This window comes from Genypterus blacodes, unplaced genomic scaffold (genome assembly GCF_046128005.1).
Source record: "Genypterus blacodes isolate CSIRO-AG114 ecotype Tasmania unplaced genomic scaffold, CSIRO-AGI_Gbla_v1 ptg000009l_1, whole genome shotgun sequence".
Taxonomy (NCBI): domain Eukaryota; kingdom Metazoa; phylum Chordata; class Actinopteri; order Ophidiiformes; family Ophidiidae; genus Genypterus; species Genypterus blacodes.
The window spans coordinates 704483-731923 of record NW_027466823.1 but is presented as its reverse complement, the minus strand read 5'-3'; the positions used below and the strand labels follow the sequence as shown (position 1 = coordinate 731923).

General features: G+C 44.3%; 1 protein-coding gene across 5 annotated transcripts; it reads right to left on the bottom strand.

Moving 5' to 3' along the window:
• Positions 1–6: 6 nt before the first annotated feature.
• Positions 7–26951, bottom strand: LOC143006933 (cyclin-dependent kinase-like 5). Of its 5 annotated transcripts, none has more exons than XM_076158299.1 (19): positions 26798–26951; positions 24671–24891; positions 22383–22417; positions 13014–13059; positions 12411–12547; positions 12194–12314; positions 11463–11522; positions 10565–10655; positions 10224–10413; positions 8886–8966; positions 8149–8315; positions 6934–8005; positions 6543–6644; positions 6043–6148; positions 5454–5577; positions 5127–5232; positions 4360–4467; positions 3036–3197; positions 7–2865 (listed from the first exon to the last, which is right to left on the bottom strand). In XM_076158299.1, the coding sequence occupies exons 2-19, from the start codon at positions 24732–24734 to the stop codon at positions 2506–2508; spliced, it is 3132 nt and encodes a 1043-aa protein (XP_076014414.1). In that variant the 5' UTR covers positions 24735–24891; positions 26798–26951; the 3' UTR covers positions 7–2505. The 5 variants fall into 5 exon arrangements, with proteins under 5 accessions (XP_076014414.1, XP_076014430.1, XP_076014422.1 ...); XM_076158315.1 differs by having other exon boundaries at positions 6961–8005; XM_076158307.1 differs by having other exon boundaries at positions 26851–26951.
• Between the last annotated feature and the right edge of the window lie 490 nt (positions 26952–27441).

The following is a 27441-nucleotide window of genomic DNA, read 5'->3' as shown; positions in this document are numbered from 1 at the left end:
CTGAGTTTGTTTTATTGGGATTTACTCTTACATATGTAAACATGAATATTCTAAAATTGTTAAGCATTCATCTGTGGGCTTCTTGTGTAAATGTCCTGTTGAAAAAAAACCAAACACATAATCACTGACTATGCTACTAAAGTGTGTCTGTAATAAAAGCACAAACTTAATACTTGATTTCATTTGAACATTTGATAAACATCATATTATAAATATTACCAAACAATTAGTCGTACATCAGTATTAATATAATACACGATGCTCCTTCAGCAAAACAATAATCCAAAGTGAAATGTATTGTGTTAAGTACAGAATGTGCACAATACACAAAACCATATAAGGGTCCTGTTTGGACTCAGTGTGCACGGGGGAGCCGTCCAGCCTTCAGTCACACACTGTGCAAACAATTAACAAAGTCAAGCAGAATTTACAAAGAGTAATAGCAATATTGCTGTGCCACACACACTCCTCAAAGTGCAACCTTTTAAAATGTTATTTTTTTTGCCAAGCTACTTTCATGGCACTTTAAAACGAGAAAGAAAACAACATTACAGTACAGACGTTCTGCTGCCAGTGGAGTTCCAGTTTAACATTCCTGCATTCCAAGTGGCTCGTTACATCAAATCCAATTTTTAAAAAAAAAGCACCCTGAATGGCTTACAGTTTCCTCTAACTGCTGTAAAAAAAATCCATTGTTTTTAAAACCGGCAATTCATGTTTTATAAATCAGCTTTTTACAGCAGTGACAGGTGTGGTGATGTAATGTTGATCCGTCCATTCAAACAGGAAGGCTTGGGCGAATCCTTGCATTGAACTTTCATGGTGGCTTCAAATAAAGAATGATTTCTTTTACAGAATATGAATTTTAAGATACATTCTAAAAGGGAAGACGTTCCTCAGGTTATTGTGTTGTATTTGTTTGGGGGTTGTTGTTTTGCAGCTGCAGTTGGAACATAATTTCACACAACAGCTGGCGGGTTGAGGCGTCTATCACTGCCCGTGGAGATTGATGTTCTCACTTTTGGTGGACAGAATGTGCCTCACTGTTAAACCTCTTTAATTAGGAGCTCCACAGCTGCAAGCATCACCTCCTAAGCGGTGAAAGGGGAGGGATTGATGGGGGAATTGGCCAAACTGATCCTGTTCAAATGAAACGGCTTCATGGTGCAGTGAACACTCTCTCTCTCTCTCTCTCTCTCTCACTCTCTCTCTCTCTCTCTCTCTCACTTTAACTCATTCACTCACTCACTCATTTACTCACCCACCCACACACAGGTGGACTAGTGTATGTGCAAGTGCTTTAGAAATCATTATCTAGGAAATTATCAAGAAGACTTCACTGAATCCTCTACAATGAATGACATCACATCCTTCAGTGTCAAACTTCAGATGCCCTTTGCCATAAACTGGATCCTTCATGGCAACTCAACATAGTGCAAAGTAAGTATCAAGGTTTTACTGAAACTGGGGTCGGTATAACACTTGAAAACTATAAATGTTTACATATAAAACACTCAAGTATTTACAGGGATGATCTTATTTTACTAACAAACAGATGTCCTGTATCTGCTGTGAGAACACTTAGAGTACATGTTTGTTCAGCTGGTTATGATGAGATGTGAGTTCAAATACATATGGAAGTGATGGTGAACACTTGTGTTGAATGAAACTCATTTAAAGGTGAAATTCATACAAGTAAGTCCCTAAATGTTAGTACTGTACATAGAACCGGTGACTGCAGTGCTTATTATAACCTACAGAGGGCGGTATAGATCAGGGTCGCTCAATTTATGAGCCTACTACAGTTTCTGAAATGGCTGCGTTTCAGTATAAAGGCCATAAAACCTATTTCTCCTAAGAATAAACAAGCAAATCTAAGCTTTTTAGATTGTCAGTGCCAACTTGTTAAATTCAATTATAGTCATATTTTCAAGAGTAACACTGCTTGAGATGAACTTCAAACGTCAAATCCACGTTTGATGGTCTTTAAAGGAATGAAGGGAAGACAGCTTGGTCAGAGAGCGACACAGTCCAGGATGAGTTGATAACAATGCAAACTTAGTGACATCACCAATCTCTATGGTAACAATTGATAAAACCCTATTTGTTTAGAATGCTTTAGATAGTCTTAAGGAAATACTACGCAATAAAATTTACTATATTTATCTTGAATAGAAACAAAAATACTTACACTTAAAATCTACACTTTAGTTATCCATTTATATATATTTATTTGTAACATACTTACTGTATAATACAAATTATAATCCAAATTACATAAGTAATATAAAGTATATCAAACATGGAAGCTTTAAAAAAATTAAGACATTAAAGGCCCATTGTTTTGGGCCAATCCGAAGCAGTGTTTACGTATGTGAGTCAGTGTGTGTGTGTGTGTGTGTGTGTGTGTGTGTGTATGTTTGTGAGTACTGAGCAGGTGTAGAAGCGTAGGATCACCAGAGGGGGAACAGACGGTCCTGAAGAGGATCTGAGAGCTGCGGGGGATCACAGAGCCGTCTCTTTCAGGTCATTGAGGTTTGGCATACGGGACCGAGAAGGACGTCCAAAGCCGTGCCCGTTCTGCCCTCCCTTGATGCTCATTTGCTCTGGATAGGGGTTGCCCTCTGCCCGACCTAGAGCGGACGTGTGCCAGCCAGGCTCTAGCTGGGCCGGCAGCGGGTAGGCTGTCTGTCGGCTCTTCAGCTGGGGCGTGCTGACTCCTGAGTGACCTCGGCTCTCGGTGAAACCACCTGGCGCGGCTGCCGGAGTGGGCAGCCCTTGAAAGCGCATATCAGATGGGGCCGTTTGGTTGGAGGATGAGGATGAAAGGTGCAGGAGCTTGCGCAGTGACTTGAGTGGCTGACTCTGCAAGGGTCAGGACACATCACAGAGGATCAACACATCACAGCATCCAACCAGGAGCAAGATGATGGCATAGACAATTACATTCAACAACACTACCATAACCACCTATTTAAAACAATAAGAGCATTAACTACATGACCCAAAGGGAGCCTCTGTTCTGGAGGACGTACCGGAGAGTGTGAGTCTGTCAGTTTCTCTGGTGGCCAGTCCTTGTCCCTGTCCCGTTCTTGGTCTCGGTCTCTGCTCTTGTCTCTGGACCTGTGGCGGCTGCTCTGGTGGCCGGAGGACCTGGAGGACTTTTGCATGATGGTGTCCACGCCTTCATTCGTGACCTGACAGTACAGTGCAAGTAAGATCAATGAATGGATCAATGAATGGATCACAGCGTAGAGGACAAGACACACACAGAATGTGCTTGAAGACATTTTGATGAGGTCCAATGCCAAAACCTTCAGCCCCCAGTGTTTTACAGCACATTTTGTGTCAATCTTGTACATAATAACATATAATTCAGTATTTAATGATATGTCTATGCAGACTTTGGGCTTCAAGCACAGTGGACTCCTAATGATTGAAAACTTAACATGCATGTGCAACCAGAAATTAAGTTCAGTTAATTCAGTCCCGTGATTGTGAGACATTTCTACAGTAGTTGTGTCATAGTTTTGTCAAATAGGATGTCTTCATGCAGCCGACACCGTTTCCCCCCCCGATCTGAGTGTGACTGTCTGATTGTGTGTTACATGAGAGCTCTGTCAGCAGTGAGACCTCTGCTTCATTCATGAACAAAGACACACACATCAACATAAATCTGAATGAAGAAACCCCCAAACACCTGATTCGTGTTATTGCTGCACCTCAGTCAAAGTCAATTCAAAGTGTGAAGATAGGATAGTGTTCATGATAAGCAGCTGTTTTGTCAGGTGCTTCTTCCCCTGAGGGTTTCTGATATTCACTCTATAATCAAGCTGTGATTACAGAGTGGATAACAGAATGAATGAACCTGTGCTCCACCTCCCTCTCTACGCTGAGCTGACATACATGAAGGAGACCAGAGGAGTTGATTGCATGCTTGTGTGCCATGTTGATGAGCTTAACGGAGCTCCATGTGACTGTGAGCAACCAGACTCTCCTCTCTCACACACGTCCTCATCACAGACAGACATGCTGTTACATCTGAGGCAGCACTTGATCAGAATCACGTGGTGAACACAAAAATGACCAACCAGATCCATAACATTGATTAGAACAGCAATAACTTCCATTGTTATCGTTCGATTGTTCATATTGGTGAGAGTTTGCTCTGATGTGGATCTGGCTCGTCTATGTTTGCATTCATTATTAAGTGAATGAATCATAAATGTCATAATAAAAACCCCCTGAAAACAACGTTTAAACAGTAAATCAAAGGTGGATTAATGTTGTTAATGCATGCATGTCAGATTGGTGAGGCGGTGTTAGGGGGTGAGTAGGATCCAGTAAACAGTGTAGTACCATGGGAGAGACTCTCACAGAGGAAATATGCTTTATGTTATTCTTTGGGCTAAACAAAGGGAAAAGACATTTCTTGATGATAGGAGGTCTTCCATCAGGGACGTCCATCTGTAATATAGAGCAAGATGACTGGCGGCACAGAGAAACATGAGGCACAAGACAAAGACAGCTCTGTCCCAAGTGGTGGAGCCAGTCTGGACTGGAGGTCTGGTGCTGCTTTATCTACAGGTGCACATGAGTCAGTGGGACCTTAGGGAAGATGCCATGTTTCATTTTGAGGGTCCAGAGGGTTCAGAGGAAGCTCCTGTGCTGGTGCTGATAATGGTAATGTGAGATTTGCTGCAACCAATCATAGGCGACTAAAACCACGAACACCACGGCCAAGAGACGGCAGAGAGAGGAGCAAGTCTTCAATTAGTTATATCCAACTATTAATATGTTACAGGGCCACACATTACCTCATTATTTAAATCTAATGTTAGCTACATGAACTGAGCAACCTATTATGCAAGATGTTTTTGTTTTCACCAAGATGATTACAACATCAACAACAGATTAGATGTTGATGTAGATATGCTAAATGAAAGTCTGGATGCATAGAGAGACAGTTAGGGCTTCCACCACCACTTGGGACAGAAAGGGACAACAGATGACCTTGAAATATTTACACTTTGACAGACATGTGGGCAGAACATTGACAGTATGAATACAGAAGGTGTGTGTAGAATAATGTTTGAATAAGTGAATCTCATTAAGGGTTAACTCACCATCTGAGATTTCTTCTTTTTCTTCTTTATTGCTCTGAAGAATCCCTGCTTCTCCTTCTCTTTGGAGGGCTCAGACGGGTTCAGCACTACAGTGTCTGGTCCGTTCCTGGGAGAGAAACAGAGGACATGGCAGCAGCTGATCCCTGTAAGATTGTATTGACATTTTCTTTTCAAGCCAGTGTGTAATTTAATATGCAGCTTAACTCGCCGAGTGACAGAGAATACATTAGTGCTGTCATTACTGTAAATGGGGTCAGGCGAGGTCTCAGTTGGGAAATCGAGTGAGCAGCTATGTTGTGTTGTGTTGTGGTCAGAGGATGTAGTTACCAAGGGTCAAAGGTCGGCTGGCGTTTGGAGTGGTTGGTCAAGCTGCTGCCGTCTCCCGGCAGGCCGGAGCTGCGGCTCTGACCCCGGCTGTCATGGAAGGAGTTGTCTGGCCGAGGAGACGGGACTGTTCCAATAAACACAACAAAGCAGCGGATTCACCTTCTGATACTCAGACAGAAGAGGACGGCTTCAGGCTCTGTTTATGTTTTATAATAGCTGAAATTACTGACACAATACACTGGAGGTATTATGGAGGTAAATAGGTAAATACTGCAGTGATGCCTCTTTAAAATGCTGGGGAGAAGCTGGTAACAGATGAAACAGTTAGCTAGATCTGGTACGGTGTCGTATCTATGAATATATGTGAATCAAAGCCATATTTCTGGTCGATACACAGAAAACAAATGTATTCTTGTCCTCTGATGTGATGTGAGTACAGATGAAACAAGAGGAGGTGTGTGATCATCTGAAGTAGCTATGTCATTGATTAGGAAACATTGGAATGGAACAGGAACATCGGCAATCCAATGTGATTCGGAGTTTACTCTCTCCTGTGGCGTAAACTGCAGTTAAAGGTAAACTTCCTGACCTCTGTAGAAGCTGCCCACCCTCCTGGGCATGGATTCACTGTAGATGTTGCGGTTCTCTTTGGAGGAGCCTCCGTCCTCTGCCTGCTGGTCATGATACATGCCAACCTGAGTCACAACAGAGCAGAGAACCACATCAACAACTCCAACAGATGAGCCTGTGTCCCTATCTGAGCACATCAGCTTGATCCATTTACTACAAACAACAAAACTGTGTCATTTAATCTACATCTTAATCTACAGTTTGTCATTACAGCGAACATCTGCAGCTACTTTGATTGCTATCTTCCAGAGTCGAGCTGAAGTGTGCGGCGATGCCAAGCTTGCCTGTGCGATCATAAACAGTCACATTAGAGGGAAGCAGAGCACACAGAGAGAATGAAGAGGCATCTGATGCGCAGAGACACACAGAGCAGCTCATGACAGCAGTTTCCACCCACATCCACACTCTGGGAAGACTGAATGTGGGTGGGGAGTGGTGGGTGCAGGCAGAATGTCGGACCTGGTTTTTCTGCCGCTGTGAGTGAAAAGATGCAGTGTTGTCCCTTGTGGAGTCTCTTATTGGGGGCCTGCTGTGGCCCACCTCACTGGGTGCCTGGTCACTCTGTTAATTAAGATATGACGAAGCATGAAGTGAGCTCAACACTGCAGCACAAATGCACAAACACACACACACAATACATACACATACTACACCTTTAGATATAGCACATGTAAATATAGATTTGCTGTCTATCCTAATGTGAACACTATTATTGGCAACATTCAGCAGGTGACTTATGCAGTTATGTTCACTCACAGATCAGTGTTATCTTCATGACCCTGCCTGTGTGTGAACATGAGTGGTTCCTGTAGGTGTGCATGTTTGCAGGTAGGTAAGTGTTTTCTCTAACTTTTCTGGCTGGAGGCTGATGACTGACCCGGCTCATGTCTTCTTCCCTGGAGGAGCCCCCGGAGTGGCGAGGCAGGGTGCGGTGCTGCAGCTGCGGGGAGAGGAGCTGCAGGCTGGAGGCTCGGGTGGGAGCGCCCTGCCCCACCAGCAGCCCCTCCTCTGTGGCGTGCGTCCTCTGATGGTCCCGCCGCACGTACATAGAGTGACGGTGCGGCCGTTGTTGTGAGGAGAAGGGGCTGGTGTATCCCTGGCCGTAAGGCAGAGCTTCGTGTGGAGCGGACAGAGAGTGAGTGTGGCTCCCTGCGATGCCGCTGTCCCCCGGGTCCAGGGCGTCTTGGGGCTTTGCCTCCTCTGAGGCCTTGTGGCGGGAAGAGGAGCGCCTGTAGGAGGAGTCCAGGGTATTGCTTTCTCTTTCTGAGCGTGTGCTCCCTCGGCTGAACGTGTTGGGGACGAGTCTCTCCGCTCTGCGTGTCGCCGGGCTGCTGGGAGCCGTGAGGTCCAGGCAGCTGGAGGGGAAATAGCGAGACGTGGGCTCATCTGCATAAAGATGCACGTCATTCAAGTTCCCCACTGATTTGGCGTCGCTCAGAGTGCCGTAGCTCTTGGATAAGTTCAAGTAGGCAAATTTCGAGGAGGCGGGCGTGGAGCCGTGGGGGTCCATGTAGCTGTGTCGACTGTGCTTCTCCCCCGACTGAAGCGTGTTGGTCTTCCCTTCGACAAAAGAATGGCGGTTCTGCTGTGAACGGAAGTTGGACTTGAGGTACTTTGCTCCGGGGCCGTCAGAAACTTTAGACCCTAAGTTCATCTCAAAGTCGCCCTTGCTCTTGGGTTCGGTGGCGCTGAGCAGGTGAGGCAGGTTGCTGCTGGCCAGGTCCATGCTGTACGCTGTGGAATGGTTGAAGACTTGTGGCTGGTAGTTCTTGGGGTGCAGGGTGGGACTGAGGTTGATGGCAGCGGGCAGGTTGCCGTTGAGAAAGCTTTCGTTGTTAGGATGGAGGTCTTCATGCCGAGGCAAGCTGGAACACTCTCTGCTGCTGGAGCGGTGGCTACCTGAGCTCTTCCCCACATGGCTCCTGAGCAAGAGCAGGAGACAAGGAGGAGGAGAGACAGGAGGACATCAATCAAATACTCAAACAAACAAACAAACAAACCAACAAACACTACCTGAAATGGTCACTAGGGGATTTGAGACAGATAGGGTTTAACAGCTGCTGACCTGCTGGGGGTGGTGTTGTCTCCATGGTGAGGTTTCCTCTTGGAGGAGCGTACAGGTGTAGGTGTGGTCGGGCCGGGCCGCTCCACATGCCTCAGGGTCTGGAAGGCGTGGTGGTTCAGGCTTTGCTCCGTTAGAAAGCGCTCTGTTGGGTTCAGCAGTAGCAGGTTCTGATGCGTAAACACACAGAGGCAGCCGGTGAGTCCTCTTGCTCCTCATGCTAGGATGAGTCATCGCCATTATGCTCAAAGTCAGCCTGCGACATTTAATTGTGTCTTGCAGCCACTAAAGGATGTGAGATTCGCTTTTTGACATTTGCTTCTCTCCCCTCCTCATCCTTTGCCACCTGGCTATAAAAAGAATCCGGGTGTTTAGCAAATGTTCCAAATAAAAACTGCAGACTGAAGCTACTTTGTGATCTCTGATCTTTCCTGCACAAAGTAAATAAACAACTTGGCTGGCGTGACCCTAATTTATTTTGACAATAATAGAAAACAGCCGGTCGGGGAGAAAATGGTTTGTTTACTGAATAATATCTAGACAATGTGCAACCAACGAGCAGGGAGCAGCAGAGAGGTGTTGTCCTTGGGATAACATTATGTTAGCAGTGAGTCATTCTCTATAGAAGCTCAGGCACAGCCCACATCCTTGACATGAAGTTCCAGTAACAGCTGCTTGAGGTAAACATAAAGAAGAGGAAGGTGATGATGATGATGATGACACACAGCAGGCCTCTTTACCTTCAGCAGGTCCAGCATGGCTCCACCGATGATCCCCAGGTATCGTCTCTCCAGGGTTTGCGGGTGATTCACAGCAGGGAACTAACAACAAGACAACAGCATCGGGACAGAGGATGGAGAATAATCAGACAAACAATCAGACACATAGTGATCTATGATGTAATAACCACAGCTCTATAACACGGTGTTGTGTGAGGCAGGTCGATATCTATCTGCCGGTACTGAGCAGGAATTCATCCTTGACATTGTAATTCAACTTGCACATTCACATTCACAGCTCAGGCAGACACAGCTGGCCACTCAGAACACAGTAAGCTGTTTAGAGGGGTGTGTGTGTGTGTGTGTGTGTGTGTGTGTGTGTGTGTGGGGGGGGGGGGTTGTTGTCACTCACTCACACATTGTTCACAAAAAATTCAGCATTGATTTTCACTCCAAGAGATGAATGAAGGTGCTGTTGCCTTGGTGACATCCGTGTTTACATCTGTGCTGTATCAGAACCTATAGGATGAATGAAGGATCAAACACCCTGAGGTCACTCTGGAGGTTTGTTTGATTGCTGGTCTGATGGTGACGTGTTCACGGTGAAGGAGGGACTGGAGCCTGATCTCACTGAGCTACGACGCTCACTGCACACGCCGATGGCAGCAAACACTGACATCCTGATCGGGTTGAAGTTATATTTCATTCCATTTCTTTTTCTGGTGCGAGTACCAACAACAGCAGGTGCTTGATGTTTGTTCAGGAAACATCCACATTCTGCGCCTGCCTGTCTCACCACACAGCCTTTCAGAGGAAGCAGGCATTTAGATTCCATCTAGGTGATATTTTTAGAAATAGCTCTCATGTCACCAAATTTGCCTCGACTCTTTTACACTCCCAGGCGCCCCAAACTCTTCAGACACAGCGGTGGCGTCGGTGGCTATTCACTGTCAGCGATTCATACAGGGGGCCGTTTGCAATTCGTGAGGCGTGGGCAGGAAGGTGAGGGGAAGGACGGCCCGGCTCTGCTTCACCACCGGCGTGCCACTGAAGACTATCACAGCCTTTCTTCACCGAGCACACAGGCTACATGATACACCGTGAGTCACTGTGATCCAATCAGTCACGGCACAGCACAGTCAGCCAGGGAAACAAGCATAAAAGCACAGAGACGTAGCAGGGAGAGAGAAGAAATAAGGGAAGAGGAGGAGGCAGGAGGAGAAAGCCAATGAGGAAGAAGGTAAGAGGCAGTAATGTGATGAATATGAGAGAGAGAGAGGGAGAGGATGGAGTGAGTGAGTGGGTCAGAAAGGAAGGAAGGCAGCAGCGATGTAATGCTGCACGGTGGTTTGAAGTTACCCTCAGCCCGTGGAAGCGAGGGTTGTTATAGAAGAGCTTCATCTGTTCAGGTGGCAGAGGTCCCAGAACTTTCTGGATGGTGAAGAGCTGGTCGATCTCACTCTCGCCTGGAAACAAAGGCTGCCCATCGCTCAGTTCTCCTAAGATACAGCCCACTGACCACATGTCCACTGCCTTCCCGTAAGGAGCACTGGAATCAGAAGTGATCGGTGTTCAGCAACAAACCACCAGGCGTGGAAAGATGGTGCTTAGATTGTATAGATTGCGGCGCCTTACAATAGGAAATGAGTTCAGCGTCAAAGTGTGGGGATCTGGACAAGGCTGAAAAATAGCAGACCTACCCAAGCAGGAGCTCTGGAGAGCGGTACCATCTAGTGGCCACATACTCCGTGTAATTGGCATCGGTCCCCTCGGAGAGATTACGTGCAAAGCCTGGCAGGAGGAGATAGAGGAAGCAGTGTAGTCTAATGAGGAGCGTTTGATATGCTCGGCATGCTGAGACATCTAAAATGATCTCACACGGGCCATGCTATATTCTCTCATTATAATTTCTAAGGTGAAAGTCAGGGAGATGTTGAGTTAGGAAACAGCTGCACTCTAATATCGTTGAGATAATTAACACTCTGGGAATTAAGTCCAGCGGTTCAAATAGACGGACTTCTCTTGGATGTTGTTTTTAAATCGGCTCGTCCTGACTTCATATTATTCAGAAGGAGCCTGATACAAATTCCTAAAATCCTGATGCAGCCTCGTGTGAAGAAACCTCATAGTCAAATCACGTCTGCATGCAAATGAACACGCTAAAGGCTCTGTGAGGTAAAGTCCCATCTGATCGTCTGTGATGCTGTGATCCATACAGGGAAGTTTGTTTGCACTCTGACACTCTGAGCAAACAGCAGGTCGTCAGTCTCTCACTCCAGATTGCTCACATGATGTCGGCTATGACATGTTTGTCATTTCCCCCTTGTTTGTTGTGCTGCTATTATTGCTAGCAGATTGAATGGAAGCAGTTTGTTTTCCAACATATCTAATTAGGCAAGATCAGGGGAGGATGTGCTCCAGCCCACTGAGAACCACGGGAAAAGACGACACACAGAGCTTCAGATCACTGAAGTCTGAAGCTCCTCAAGCTCTGCTCTAAGCTAAATATAGATTCTATAGAATATGTCCTGTTTTGGAACCCTAACTGTGTTTGTGCACCAGCTGGCAGAGTGGAGAGCTTTGGATAGAAGAACTCACCAAAGTCACACAACTTGAGGATGTCTTCAGAGCTGATGAGGAGATTCTCTGGCTTTATATCTGAGGGGGAGGGGGAGGGGCACAGATGGAGAAGAAGACACAGACACCATCATCATTACATCATCACTGCCATCAGTCCTGGCACCACATGTTCATCTGTCTCAACACAGAACGTTATCCTAATAAAGAATAACAGACAGAATTAGAATCCTTCCTCTGGTCAGGAGTAGAAGACTTCTACTAGAGAACATTCACAGATTAAGACAAACAGTAAATGATAGATGAGATGGCTGGATGAAGGATCATATGCCCAGATACGCTGTGCCACAGGCCATTTGGATTCCTGCTTTGTTGCCATCTGTGTGCCAAGAACTCACATCGACCATCTGGTTTCCTGCTCTGCTGCCACTGATTCACCCACAGATCCCATCTTGTGAGTAGTTTGACCACAGAGCCATTGTTACAGCACAGATAAAGACTCAGACCCCGACATTTCTGCTGTACGCTGCAACTTTCAAGAGAAAATGACAAATTTGTTTGAGACGTTGTTGTTGTTTTTCCACATGGAAGCCCAGATGGAGTCCAGAGATAAAGCAGAGGCTCTTTGGACCTACATGAGCCTCTGCAAGCCTGGAATCAAATATGGCCAGAGCTCACAAAGCCCTCTGCCTTAATAAGGTCCTTATAAATAAAAATAAAGGCCTGCATACTTTAATTAAAATAGACTTTACCCCTGTGAACAATGTCGTGCTTGTGGCACCAGTGGATTGCTTTGATTAGCTGGTAGATGTAGCTGCGTGCTTTCTCAGTTGGCACGCCGTTCGGCAACTCCTCCAGCAACTCCAGCATGTTCTGTAAAGAGAGAAGCACACGCAGAAGATCAAGGACACTTTACCGTACAAAATTGGATGATGTGTTCTTCATGAAGTTGTCTGCAGCTGGCTTTACCTTCTCCACATACTCAAAGACAAGATAAAGCTTTCCTCTTCTGCGGAAGGCCTCTTTTAATTCAACAATGTTCTCCTGCTTGAGCGTCCGGAGCATCTTAAGCTCCCGTAGCGTTGTTTCTTTAACCTCTTCATTCTCTGCATGGAAGGAGACAAAGGACAAATCAGGACCATAATGGATGTGAGACAAGGAGGAGAAGAACTGAAAAGAATCATCTACCAAAGCCAGAATGTCTCTGCGTTAGACCATCACGACATGTAATACCACTGGCCACCACTAGCAAACGCTGTTTCCTCCCATCTTAACCGCCTTCATCTGTACAATGAGCTATAAATTACAGCTGCTTCCTCCATACTATCTTACTATTATTACTCCTATTGTCTTGCTACTAGAGCAGTGCAGGAACCAAACTCTTAACCCTTTGAAGAGAACAGAACATTCTATAATATACAGTATAGAACAGGAAAAGACTAAATATACATACGTACATAAATAGACATACATTCTATTTTTAGATATTGTGATGTGGAATATTCAACAATAATTATACTAGAATGTTTTCAAAAAAGTAAACCTTTCCACATAGGAGGAGAGACTTCTTACCTTCACTGTCCTTGAATTTCTTAATTGCCACAATTTCATTGGTCTCCTGCAATGCAAACACAGAGCAGATAATAAGAATGGAGTCCAGCTGTTCATGTGGCCAACAGCAGCAGACATGAATGAACACACGTGATGCCATCTAGAATGACTGTGGCTGCTGTTACACCTGCGACTACTACAGCTCATGATAACAACATAGTAATTCCTGCATTAGTATGAGGCTACGGGTACAATTCAACATTCTATAGTTCTGAGCATGCATCAGCTACAAACATACATACATGCGAGTCACCTAATTGAATACAAAGGGACATTTGTTTACTGTCTCAGCTCTCAGCTCTTTGTACCATCACTAAGCTTCAGCTCTGCACCTTATCAGCCTCAGTTAGATCCTAATGCAGGACAACATCCACTCATCCACAGGTGATATAACTCATAATGACACACTGGTAAAATACAGTATGCATGACTGTTGCACCTGGACACAGTGCTGATTATTAAGAACAAATCCCACAGAACAGTCATCGGGTACAGGAATGAGTTTCATTGAATAATTGACAATATAATATAAGAAACGCACAAAACAAAGACATTCAGACGCAATCCAGAAGAGAATCACCACTGAGTCACTCTTTAACCGAGACACTAATATGAGCTCTGAGAGACACAGACCACGAGCCCTGATTCTCTACGTGTCCTACATAGGCCTGGTATTTCTGCCTATTGCTCAGAGCTGTGCTCCACTTTCCCCCCTCACAAAGCCACAGGCAGCATCACACCACACCAACATGGATCACAGCAAACGCCAGCCCTCCTCCAAGCTCAGAGAAGTAGAAGATGACTCACAGCCGGGTCAACTTCACGGTCACCTCAGCGCTGGGCTCACAGCAGCAGGTCTGACTGAAGGCAGATGATGCAATCAGGGGATATATTTAATTAACTAACCTGTAACATCCTCACAAATAATCCTCCAGTAGCACACTCCCATCACCTCTACTGCATCAACCACCAAACCTCAAACACTCCTAACTGCACCACTAAAGAGACCTGAGGGAGCCTGATGGAAGTCTCTGCTCCAACTCACATCAGATTACATTTCATTTAGATTCAATTCAATTTATTCAGTTCAGGTCACTTCTGCTTCTGCCGCAAAGCAAGAACATTAATGTGTCTGTATAGTATCACTACGCATACTCACATTACACTACAGAGTGTTTGGGCTGGGCTGAGATAAAGGCAAGAACGTAGGTAAGATGTTTAAGTGGACAGAATGAATAGGATTCCATGGCTGTTAGACACACACACACACACACACACACACACACACACACACACACACACACACACACACACACACACACACATATATGACAACATGCAGAGATTGTGAACCTTTGCCTGTAGAGTAGTGACCCGATTGTAATGTTTACATTCCTGAATGAATCAAAAGTTACAAATAAATGTTTAATCATATAATCTAGATCATTGAGAGAAGGCGTGTTTCTATGTAAATATGTATCCATTTGCTCAGAAACAGGCAAACAACATCTTCCTACAGATTATAGATTATGAAGTGTGTGTGAGATCAGCACAGTAAAGCTCAACCCTCGTGTGTAAAATGTTTTAAGCCTTGTAGGAATTCCCATGTGGCGGTGGCCTGTGAGGCTCGTCTGTGTGGGTGTGAGGGACCAAGCTGGGTAAATTATTGATTATGAACACACACACACAGTTTCTGTCTCCCACGACCTGAGGAGCACAGAGTGAGCTTGTGGGCTCAACCAGACCACCTGGGCTCCAAAGGTCAGGAACCCTCTGCAAACTTTTCCCCAAACAGGAAGGGGACAGAAGGGGGACAAGGAGATTTCATCACCCAAAAGAATACAAAATGAGTGATGCAGCACCTAAACTTAGCTCCTAATGTCCTCTTTTAGTTCTAAAGATAGGAAAAATGAGGGTAAAATGCTCACAAATGTACAAAAACCTTAATGGTTAATCGTTACAGCACTGTACTGTATAATTACAAACTAGTCCCCTAACATTAGAACGTCACTGCACACTGAATCACACAACACAGGAAGCTGCTCTGGTAGACTGAGACATGACCAGGAACATACAACAGTTTAGTTGTTGATGTTGATTTATGCTTAGAAGAGAGAGAAAGAAAAAGACCCAAGGAGAGGAGGGGAGAATGATAGATGAAGAGGACATGGTTGCTTTCCAAAACACAGAGTGCCATCATCATTCATTAGTTGAAAGCCATAGTAAACATCTTTATACACACGGTGTATATTAATGAAAGCAATCCTGCACACACTCTGTTTTAGGTTGAGGTGAACTGCTTGGCTCAGCTTGGTAAACCTCCTGATAAACACTGCCTAATGACTGCTCACTTGATAGGAGGGAAACTTCCTCACACACTGTATAATGCAGGTCTAACTTCTCCTCCCCGGGTATCCAGCTTCAGAGGAGACGACTCCACTTCATGGTCACACCAGGACTTTCAGTACCCAGTTGTACCACTAAAAGACAGATTTGCTTTTCTGGGACCGGTGCAGCTCTCACCAGCAGGCTGCTGAAACAGCACTAACTGCTCTTTACACAGCAGTGCAGACGACTGAAACCATGTTCAGCATGAGAACAACAAGCAGGCCACACTGGAGACAAAGCCCATCACTATTTTATGGACTAAAAGCTCCATTTTCAAGTGGAGATACAGAGCAAGATAAAGCAAAACAAGGCTCATCTGGACTGCATTGAACAGATCTACCCATCATTTCAATGTTATTAGTTTACTCAGTAGTTTGGACCAATGATCCTGTATGTGTGAACATCTACAGCATTAGATCCTCTGCTCATAGGAGAATAATGTTTCTAATTCTTTTCCCCAAACTGAAATTGGCTTTGCTGCAGTTCTCGTGATGAAGTACATTTCTCATTAAACTGCCTCGATAATCAGTTGTGTAATAATGTCTGATAATGGAGGAACCTGCTCAGGTGAATACTGACCAGAGGAAACTTTGTGCTGGTGAAGGAGGAAGAGTAAGGATGTGTGTCTGAACATGGATGAGGAACATACGAGGGAACCTTCAGAGTCAGATTATGTCTAAATATGCAGTTTATTATCTCGGCTCAATAAACCAAAAGTATTTTTCATTTTGCCATTTTTGTTTTAGTTTTTTTGACAATAGACAAATATGAACCGAAATCCATCAAAAGCATTGAGCTCCTTTGAGAGCAAACACACTCTGACCTCTGAAGACCTCTATCCTGTAGGTGAGACAGGGCTAAAGTATGATCATGAGGCAAGTGATGAGCCAAGATAGACAACATCCTACAGAAAACTGAGAAAGAAGTACGACATCTTGGTGTCACGTGATATCAACTGACCAATCACACTGAAGTTGCTCCTGGCTCACCAACAAAAGGAAACGTGTGAAGCTACAGTCACAGCAGAAGCTCCACAGGTGAGCTGAGTCTGCTTTAGAAACAGACTGAAATAGACACAATCTATAATGGGATGATGATGATTTGAACATTCATGTGACTCTCCATCTCTCTGTGTCTCTCTCTCTCTCTTTCTCTCTCTCTCTCTCTCTCTGTCTCTCCTCTTGCATCCTGATTGGACCACATAGACAAGTGACCCACTCAAGGTGACCCATTTAATGCTAGATGTGAAAGTCCTTTATTCCTCTCCTGTCCCAGTTTCTGTTCACTGGGTACTAAAATAACTGTTCCCTCTGAAGGGACCTGGATGGAAGGGGACTTTAAAAAACACACACATGTTCATTCAATTATTTGGGAAGAATCAAAAGGATGCCTGTTGCATCAATCCTCTGCTGCGCGTTGACGAGCCGTTGCATATGGTTTTATATAGGCTGCATCAAAATACCATCAGGTTTGTTTGTGGTGCTTCATCACCAGCTCGCTAAAATGGTCTTCATGTTGGCATCTTCCTCTCACCCTTGGGGGCTTCAGTGAACCTACATCATGCCAGGAAAATCCAACCCCACGCCATAACAGAGCTGCCAGCAGCCTTCACCATAACAGGCACACACACTTCTCCTGGCATGTGCCACATATGTTCTTGTTCACTTGTTAATAAAAGGATGAGTCATCTCATCACATGATGCTCAGCACAGCACTGCCTGTGTGTTTGCTGCCACCGACTTGTGAAGTGTTTTTAGTTGTAATGAGGGGATTATGTACATCAACCTGACCCGAGTGAACCTGAGTGTTCTCCTCTCTGAACATCCCTGCACAACTGTGACTGACGGTCAAAAACAACCAGTTACTTCTACTTCTGATGCACAAACAACCAAGTCAAACTATGCAGTCGTCTTTCCTTTGATACCAACATCTCCTTCGTCACTCCTCTCATTCAACATCAGCCACCTTCATCATTGTCGCCCCTCCCTTATATTACGCAATATGCATCTACGCACTGTGTGAGATTTGCATTTGCGTTTAATGAACATGAACACGATCACAGCCACGCTTTTACACATTTATTTTCTCTATGCTTTATTATTCTGCATTCTGTTCACAGTATAATTGCACTTTATTTTTATGCCAAGCAGGCAATTAGGTAGGAGGCACAGTGGCAGGAGGTAGGTAGTGGATTTACTGTCAACAAAAACAATTATGGTATAAAGTGATAATACTGTACAGGCTGTACTTTGTTTCCCTCTGCCAGAGAAGAAGAAGTAGAAGAAGAAGAAGAGCCCACCGCCCTGTTTCTGCTTTACTCATAGAAGCTGACCCCAGCCAGCAGTCTGCCTCACGATTCATGTGTTGCTTTATCAGAGCAGTGGATTTGTGGACACCCACCATAACACGCTGCTATTTAACATCAACCTCCTCGGTGATTCAAGAGCTAAAAATTGTGCTCCTGATCCTGGAGGCTGCTGATGACGTCTCAATCTGCAACCATGACTTCTCTCCCCTGTGGGCAGATACTTGCTCACTGATGCAAACATACTTTATAGGCAGCTTCTGGACTCGTCTGACTGTGGCTGAGCTCCAATGGTAACTCCAGCCAGCACAGCTCTACAGCCGGAAGCAGGGAGTCTTAGAAAGAGGATTGGTATTCAATTATTCCTATGATTAACACAAAACAGATCATTCAGTGTTTGCAGCATTTCTAACCTGCCTTATTTAAAATCCTGACGATATGAGGAGACAGATCTCTGACGCGGTCAATGTTTCACAGACTGGCTTGGGAAAACCAGTTCATGGAGATAAGCACAGTCAGAGCGTGTGACGTGTGTGTGCAGTGTGTGTGCAGTGAACATTCCTCCCAGGTGTTCAGTGCTTAAACAAATACTCACTACACCAATGTTTACCCTCTTACTTCGACGGTTCACACTCAAAAGAGTCGACACCAGCCACACACAAGACTTGTCCCAGATTAACATTAGCTAAGTAAACACAGAAAAGCCTTTGTATTTGATTTAGAAAAACATTTGAGGTGAGTTTCATCTCGCTGCGATTTCACAGGCACACAAAGTGGTTTGATCTGTGAAGCAGCAGGACGCCAGATAACGGGACCGCAGCGAGGATGGGACGTCTTCTTACAAAGTCACACTGCAGCTAAACAAAAGAGTGTTACAGACATTTAAAGACACACAAGCCCACATTGAGTCGATGTAAGTCACATTGTGAATGGAGCTCAGTCACTGCTAGCCTTCAGTGAAAGCAGTCCGAGCAGTTTACATGCATTTACATACACACTCCTGTTGTGTATGTGTGTGTTCCATTGGTGTGTGAGGCTCCCAGCTGGCAAACTATCGCCATTAAGAGATAAATAAAGTTATATTGAATAGATTACTGACACTATACAGTGATTAAGACAACATCAGAGAATTCAAACATAATACACATCAGCCCTGTGGTCTGAATGCTAACAGATGGTTGAAGGTTATCTGGTTGTCCTACACACTGTAGGTGTGTTTACCTTGTGATCTACACTAAGCAAACATGCTGTGTGTCAATGAACGCAGGGTCACACAGGAGCTAATAGAATTTGTGTTCCACTCTCAGTGCCACAACGATTACACAACAAAAGCTTCATTCAGTGTGATTCTATTTTAATAAACACAGTAACCTTCTTGCTGTGAGGAACTTGTGGGTTGTGGGTACGAGCCCAGGGCCTGTCTGTGTGGAGTTTGCATGTTTCTCCCCGTGTCTGCGTGGGTTCTCTCCGGCTACTCCGACTTCCTCTCTTCCATCCTGCTGGTTTGCTTTGTCACGGTGCAATACTGTATTCAACTGCAGCTTCTTGAGTATGAACACAATCATTCTGTCACCGAGCCACAACACCAGACTGCCCGCCATTTATGAGAGAGTGATCCTACCCTAACATGTGCTGCTGCGTTTACAAAGGTAAATAAATTATTAAGGAGGATCACAAAGCACAGGACGGAGCTTGTATGAGCCCCAGTCAGCTTGACATAACAGCATGTCTCTGCTCCAGTCTGTGTTCTCTCCTTCAAACAGCTGTGGCACAAATTTGCCACCACACTTTAAGATCCAGTGAGGTGGGAGTGTGGAAGAACATGCGTAAGGTAGCAACACACACACACACACACACACAGAGAAAGAGAGAGTCACCTAGAAAGAACGACAGAGCTGTCAGAAGCCTGAATAGAAAGAAACGTGTCCCAACCAGTAATGGCTCTGTTAATGGAACACCAGCAGGAATATGAGCTCAACGCTCGCCTGCCACATTTAGCACTTCCATGTATTTTACAACAGTTATATTTTCACTCAATCTACATTATAGCAGCTTGTGGGACTGAATACTTGAGTCGTCCCATGACATTTAAAGCAGCATCTATACAGTGTTTCTACCAAAGCCTGCCTAAGTGCTGTTTACACACTGTTCAAGCTTCTAAATATAACTGACTGTTAAACATGTGACCCAGAGCTTTTTCAAGCAACAATTTGCCATAAAGTGATGTCAGTACAGCCCTTTTGATACATCGGCCATAAATGCCTGCTATTATCAGGGGCAGGCAGCGGCGTCTCTACAGAGTCATTATCAGAGTCCTTTATAATGCCACAGCAGCCGGCGTGTCATTAGATGCAGCAGCCATTACATGCAGCTATATACAGGACGGGGAACAATAACAGCTTACTCTGTGTGATCTGCAATGGCTGACAATATGTTTACTCCAGAGAAAGATGACTTGTAATAAATGCTGACGTGTTAACACAAAGACTTAAAGGAAACACGAGCTAAACCCATTCAGTGCCCATATTCAGATGCTGTATACGTTAGATATCAATAATATTACATCCCTGAATTCAGGTCTTGGTTGACAATTCGTCAACAATTCGTCTGTTGCTCTTCTCTGAGCTTCTTTGCTGCCTCACACTCGGCTCACACACTTCCACGCTCTACTCTAACAGTGTTTTTGATCAGATTTTGGTGTAACTGCTGTAAACATCTGGCCTTGGATCTTTCTCCTGGCTAATAGTCCCTGTTGAACACACGAATCAGCTAAATGTGAGGTTAGTGGTGCTGGGGAAATGAATGTGTTCAGCCTGTTGCAGCTGTGAGTCAGACACTTCTTCTTCCATACGCATGCAGCCATTTTCTCTGTCTAGTGGCCTGTTGTTGTCACGCCGCCATCAGACCCTTAGTAAGCTCACGTGTGTGTGTGTGGGACTGTGCTTTGTTTCAAATTAAAGACACATAATCAGTGGTATGGTGTGCATGTTAATGTAGTGAATACATGGGGAGAGCTTCTATAGATGTCTGGCTGTCAGACAGTATGAATCTGTCTGCCATATAGTGCACCTGACACTACGTTTAGTTAGCTTCCATACAAAACATGAAAGCAACATCGTCAACAAATGAAGCCAAAGATCTCAGACTGCAATCAAACAAACCATTTCTCATTTTCACCTATAAATGATCAACTCAATGCAGCGAGGAACTGTGCAGAAAATACAAATCCATCAATGTTACATGGTGAGCAGTACAGGCAGATCTATAGAGCTGTTCTGATGACGCAGGTGTGTTTCTGCACAAAGACACATTATGAAGAGCCGCACAGACATTTGCCCAGCCTCCATCTATTGTGTGGACAAAACTAAACGCTCACTGATAGGATACTGTTGTCTTGTACAAAATGGAGACATTGGCATTTGCAGCTGCCTAGGCCCGGGATCAATCACTCTGAATAATAAAGCCCAGTAATTACAGGCTGTAATTCCGCTTTACAGCAGGGTTTTCCTCTTTCTTCTCACTTGCTCAACATTAGCTATGGCACTGTTGTCTTTTATATTTTTCACATTCACTGGCATCTAAAAGAAACCTGGCTAATGGAGATATGGCAGATACTGTCAGTGTGTGTGTGTGTGTGTGTGTGTGTGTGTGTGTGTGTGTGTGTGTGTAAGCAAGGGAACTGTACAAGACGAAGCTAAGGATTAAGATGAAGACTGTCCAGAAATGTTCCTTCTTTCTTTGTCCAGCAGTCCTAACAGACTGTGTGTAAGTAGGAGGGAGTTTAGTCTCCGTTATTCATGTTGGATTGCTGTCAATTCCTGCCACAGTCACTTCCCTAAATGGACTGAGATGACAAGGTTCTTACTGCAGTGTGGGTCGACAAAAGCCCTGCTGTTTCCTTGATTTAACAAATTCTTATACTGAGGGTGTGATTGCTTAGACACTCGATCAGAGCTGCCATGAATGAAAGGGAAGCTTTCATTTGTTTTCATTTCAGAGAATTACAGGAATGCTGAACAGAGAGGAAATGAGAATTAGGTAGAGAAATGTTACTGTTATTGAAAGCCCTTCCTCTCCCCTCAATGAAACTAGCAGAGGTAAAAATGATTGACAGCAGTCGTGGATTGAGACCCGGTGGATACAGCGTTTCTAAAGATGTGACACCAGGCCAAGCGTTTCTGAATCCATTTCTGGATCTGTAGTATATTTCACCTGGAAGTCTTTCATAGACTCTAACAGTTACTTTCTGGGATGTCCTGCTGAGTCATGGGAACACGATAATAAAGCAAAGAGGAGTGAGCCGTAGCAGGAAGGTCGCACACTAAAGCACCCCGTCCCATTAGGTGAGACGTCCCTCTGCTTCTCTGGCTCTTTCTTGGCCTTAAACAAGCAAACCCGTGTACTGCAGCAGTGCCTTGGCACCGCTACAAAGCTGCTGGGGTTCAATATATCTTTATCGGATAATCCCTCTCTAAGCTTTTGTTGGGTTTAGAGTATGAGACCGTGTTTTTGTGTGGAAAACACATTATGTGCAGTTATACACAATATAACAGGATTATGATTTGAAAGGGAAAGATGATTGGAATGCAGGAGAAAATAGCAACTTTATCTGATTAGAGACAAAGACAACATCTTACCTTGTGTCTGCATTTCAGGACAACACCATAGGCACCTAAAGGAAAGAAACACACATGAGCACAGTCTCAGTAGAATATAAACCAAACATTTCACCGCTCAGCCAAGCGTCTTCACGTCTGAGTCACTGGCTGCATTCATGCGACCCCAATACTCTGATTATTTGTCCATACTGTCAAAAGACGTATGATGGCTGGTATGAATAGAATTCCGTCCTCTGAATATACTGTATATGATGCATTGCGTACTAATGACAGCATCGGTCGGCCAGGTGAGGAAACGCATGCAGACGTGATTTACTCCTGTTATGACATGCCTGAATTAATTAATTTGCAATAATTGCATAATCTCTGTCTATATATAGATGTACCCTGATTTGAGTCACATTATGGTGTAAACCGTGTATCTGAACAAAGATATCCACATATTACACATCTAAAATGTATCTTGCCTATAGACAAATAGACAAACACGCCCACAATCATATCCTCCTTGGTGGAGGCAATGATGGGCACACAACCCTGCACTCATCCTCTGGGTAATGTTGATACCTTGGTTCAGGTGAGTGCTTGAGAGAGATGGGAAACATGTGAGGGTCATTCAGTCTCGTGAAGTGGCCATGCTGGAGTAGAGACGCTCCAGGAGCTTTATAAGTATAGACATTAGAGAAGGAGCTACTTGGATGAACAGAGAAACCACGTCAGAGCAGGTTGAGGCACCTTGAACTCCATCCAGAGAACCTTCATGGACATTAGCTGTTAGACTTTAAGATGAAACGGCACAAAGACTGAGCAGATCTGTTTTCCTTGCTAGGCAGGAGCAACCAAAACTGTTTCCTCACCATGTTCCACAAAGTGAGACAGTTTTCAGCCTCTTGTCTAACGTCTCCCACATGTCCAAATGAATGAAGGAAAACATTGCTCTCTCTATCCGGACAGGTGGCTCCGAAAGTAGGACACAAGAGTTGGCATGCGGCGGTAGTTCTGATGTTATCGACCCTGGCAGGCACACACACACATCCCCTCAGGGATCAAAAGGAATTCTGAGACTGAGCAGTCATAAGAAGAACCACTCAGAGCTCCTTCAACCATCTACTCTCCTCAATGGCCTCGTCGAGTACATATCAATTCTCTTAGCCACAGTTTAGATGTGGAACATTGAGAGGGTCTAAGGGTCAAACAGGGCGGGACAATGATGTTAGTACCACACAGGACAAGAGTTCAAAAGTAGATTATCACCTTAGAACTGCAATGAATGAAGCTATCCATCCATTCTGTATACCTGATTCTTCTACACAGGGGATGGAGCCTATGTAAGGAGCTTTTAGGTGAGAGGTTTTATTCACCCTGGACAGGCTGAAAGGTCTGACACACAGACAAACGTGTTCACACTCACATCCTGCTGCAGCAGCACCACATAATAACAGGATGCTGTGTCTTTACAGCCATCTCCATGTTAACCTGTTCAGATTGTCCTCTTCTCTGACCCAAACTGCCCACATACACAGATTTAACACACTCACTCACTCACTCACTCACTACATTTATTTACTACTACATTTATACATGTTTGACATCAACATGTCCCAGCCTCTCTAAGGTTCGTCTGACTGACTGTATGTAAGTATGAACCTCATGTTTAGCCACTATGATCTTTCCTAACTTAGAGTCAAGACAATTTTGAGTTTTAGGGTTTAAGAAAAAAACAAAATGCAATAAACAAAATGGAAAATGGCAGGGAGGAATGCTGAGTAAGTAATTTAATAGCCCTCTCTTCCATGCCAAGGTCCTTCTTCCATTACGGCCCTGTGATGATGAGAAGCGTGTGTGTGTGTGCAGGGTCTAGACCACACGCTCCTGTCAGCTGAGCAGAATTGACTGACCTGATAGGAAAAATCTATGACAGTGCAACGACTGCAATGGCAGCAGAACCGGCCTGAAAGTCTTTGACAACTTCACAGCGTAATGTGGCATTAAAGTCGATGACTTCCTTCCACACTGAGTCATTGCTGGACAAGCACTCAGCAGCTTTGATATCCAGTTTAAAGTTTCCCTGTGAGTTCCAGCTGGAGGTGGGAGTAGGGGTGTAAAAGCTGGGGCACGTGGGAAGCCTCAACTCATGGACGAGTTTAAATCAACAGAGGCTCACATTAAAGGAGAGATTCATGAAAAATATTTGGGACTTAAAAGATCCAAAGCCCGTATTTGTTTATCTTATCAGGAGAGCATGAATGGATTTACTGAAGTCTAACTGTTTGTATTGTGGAGTGCAAGGAAATGAGCAAGCTCACCTTCACCCACGATCCCAAGGACTTCAAATTTATTCATTACATCACCGATGTTAGGGATCTTCATGAAGTCAAAAGGAAAGTTGCCTCAGGTGCTTGGAGCTCAGTGAGGGGGGGCGTGGCCACAGGATGGCATGAGGCGGCCTGCTGGGGGATCTGAGGAGATGTGAGACAGCTGGGAGCCATAACATCACCACATGCCTTCTTCACTGGATCATCTCCACCTGCACACAACATGGGAACACAATATTTTGGATTTCTGAAGGCAAGAATGAAAAGAAATCAGGATTTAAAATCATTACAGCCACAGCAGAACATCCTGAGCCCAAGAAGAGGAGACGTGATTCTTCTCAGTAATGAGTGGCTGAACATCAGAGACATGAACTGGTCAAATATGAAAAGGTCATTTGCAAAAACAGATAACCTCCATTTATGAGAACTTTTGAAGTCAGATTTTTACTCAACATTCCAGGATTTATCACTCAAACATTGTGTTACTTTAAATTGAATAGTTTATTTTAACATGACATCAGTTAGAACAATGTAGGGTTGTAGTAAACAGTTTGTTTAAAGAAATCATAATAATCTATGGAAATTCAGTTTTAGGGCCAAATTATTCACAAATAGAATAAATCCCATATAGAAGTTTCATTACTGTCCTATACTATCCTTGTAGAGATTCACTCTTCCAGTCCAGTTGTTTGGTTGTTCGTTGTTGTTAGAGTTGGTCGTTTGTTAGTAGTGATGTTTTGGTTGGCAGAAGTTTGAGAGCCATTGTTTAAGGTCATCTATGAATGACAAATATCTCAAATACACAATCAAATGAATGGATATGACCCACAATCTGATCACCTGTGGCACTATTTATCTTCACACAACATTCTTCATAGCCTGTGTGTCTCTCTCAGTACCACACACACACACACACACACACACACACACCATAATGTCATCAAAGCCTTCCTTGGTGTCTTCTTCTTTTTATCATCTCAGGAGAGAATAAAAATCCAGAATACACTTTTGCCATTTCATCTTCTCCTTGCAGGAACGCTCAAGGACTTATATCGCCTCCTCAGTCTCCTACAGCGCTGTGGGCACAGGAGCTGCTCATCAGTATGCAAAACCTCAGCACCAAAATAAACTCTGTCTCCCAGGACACTAAACATCACTGTGTGGTCTATTACTCCCCAATCTTAGTCAACCACAGCCGCTCACTATAGGAAAACACATTTCAGATTGCAAAGGTAAACTGGAGGGGGTCAGACAACACACTCAAAGACACTACAAATACTCTCTCAGGTCTATTTGAGGACATTTCTCTTCATCTATTCCAAAATGTGAGTGTTAAAGGGCCTCCTTCCTTTCTTCATTTACCAGCCTACAAGCAGTGGCATGCGGCCTTTTGTTTCCAGAACCGATTTTAACCAAGAACTCTGAAACACAAGCCAAGCCTGGACCAAGAAGGCTAATATGATCAGGAATGCACTGGGCATGGCTGTGGATCTGTGGATCATATATTTTGTTTCTATCAACAGAATGACTCATGCGTGGTAATGGACTGAGTCTGTGCGATTCTAAACACAGACCCTCTGAATCTCCCACAGGACAAACACTGGATTATTTATAGCAGATCAACGCGAATTCAGAGGAAAAGTCACCCTTCATAATCTTTTTAAGTCATTACCAGTGACATACACATAAACAACACAAAATCAGGGCATCAGGCAAATTCTCCCCATCTATCTGAGCCAGTGTTGTGTCATGATGAAGAATTAGAATGAATCCTGTAAGATCCCTGTGTCACCCTGTTGCTTCTCCTCACAAATCAAACACTTTGCACAATAACAAAACACAAGCAGCTGAATAATGTCGCTTTTAATAGATTCAAGCGTGTGTGCGCGCGCATTAGCTGCCTTCACAACCCACAGCCCACATTTCATAACGCAAGAGAGCAACAATACACGCAATACACACAACCCATCCACAAATATGACATGCCTGCTGATATTAGCTGTGGCTCCGGTTTGTTATTCAAGAACTAGTAGTGCCGATCTGATTCACATACATCAGACCACAAATTGTAAAAACAAACCTCAAGCTTGGTCGCGTGTCTTAAGCTTCTATATTTACCTGGCAGCTTGTTATTGTTGTGCAGGTGGCTGATGATAGAATAAAGTACTCACTCCGTCAGTGTTTGGAGAAATAATCAAACTGGGCCGATATATCCACCCACCAACCAAGATATTTTCATTGCAGCAGGCTGCTACAGTAACTGGATACTGTGGTTGACAAGCTGCAAGTGCATCACCAGGCAACAGCACCTGAGTGACACCGCAACAGCCAATCACAGCAGAGAATGATTTCGGTATTCACACGCCCTCTTTTCTTAACCAATCAGAGTGGAGCACAACATCTACGGAGGGGAAAAAATTCTAGTCTGAGGGTGTTTGTGTGTGTGTGTGTGTGTGTGTGTGTGTGTGTGTGTGTGTGTGTGTGTGTGTGAGGTGGGACATGATTGTTCTAATTTCTCAATTACATAATTCACAAGATCACACCCTGCTTTCACTTTGATAACAAGATCCATCCAGTATAAATGGCACATTCCAAGTATGACAGAAAGTAACACGATGCCATGATACATTTGTAGACTGTAATGGAAAGTGTGTTAATGTGGAGGTGAAGGTTGTGATCCTGTACGCTCAGTGAGAAACCTCTCAGAGTGAATATGAAGAAGCTTAGATCCTAACGTCGCTCCTGATGGCAACTAAAGCAAT

Excerpts from the sequence above, each read along its gene's own strand:
- LOC143006933 (XM_076158299.1), bottom strand. The coding sequence starts at position 24,734 with ATGAAGATCCCTAACATCGGTGATGTAATGAATAAATTTGAAGTCCTT. Across the intron at positions 10,656-11,462 it reads CCTCAAGTTGTGTGACTTTG|GCTTTGCACGTAATCTCTCC; the intron begins GTGAGTTCTTCT and ends TCCTCCTGCCAG. Across the intron at positions 6,149-6,542 it reads CACAGCGGCAGAAAAACCAG|GTTGGCATGTATCATGACCA; the intron begins GTCCGACATTCT and ends GTTGTGACTCAG.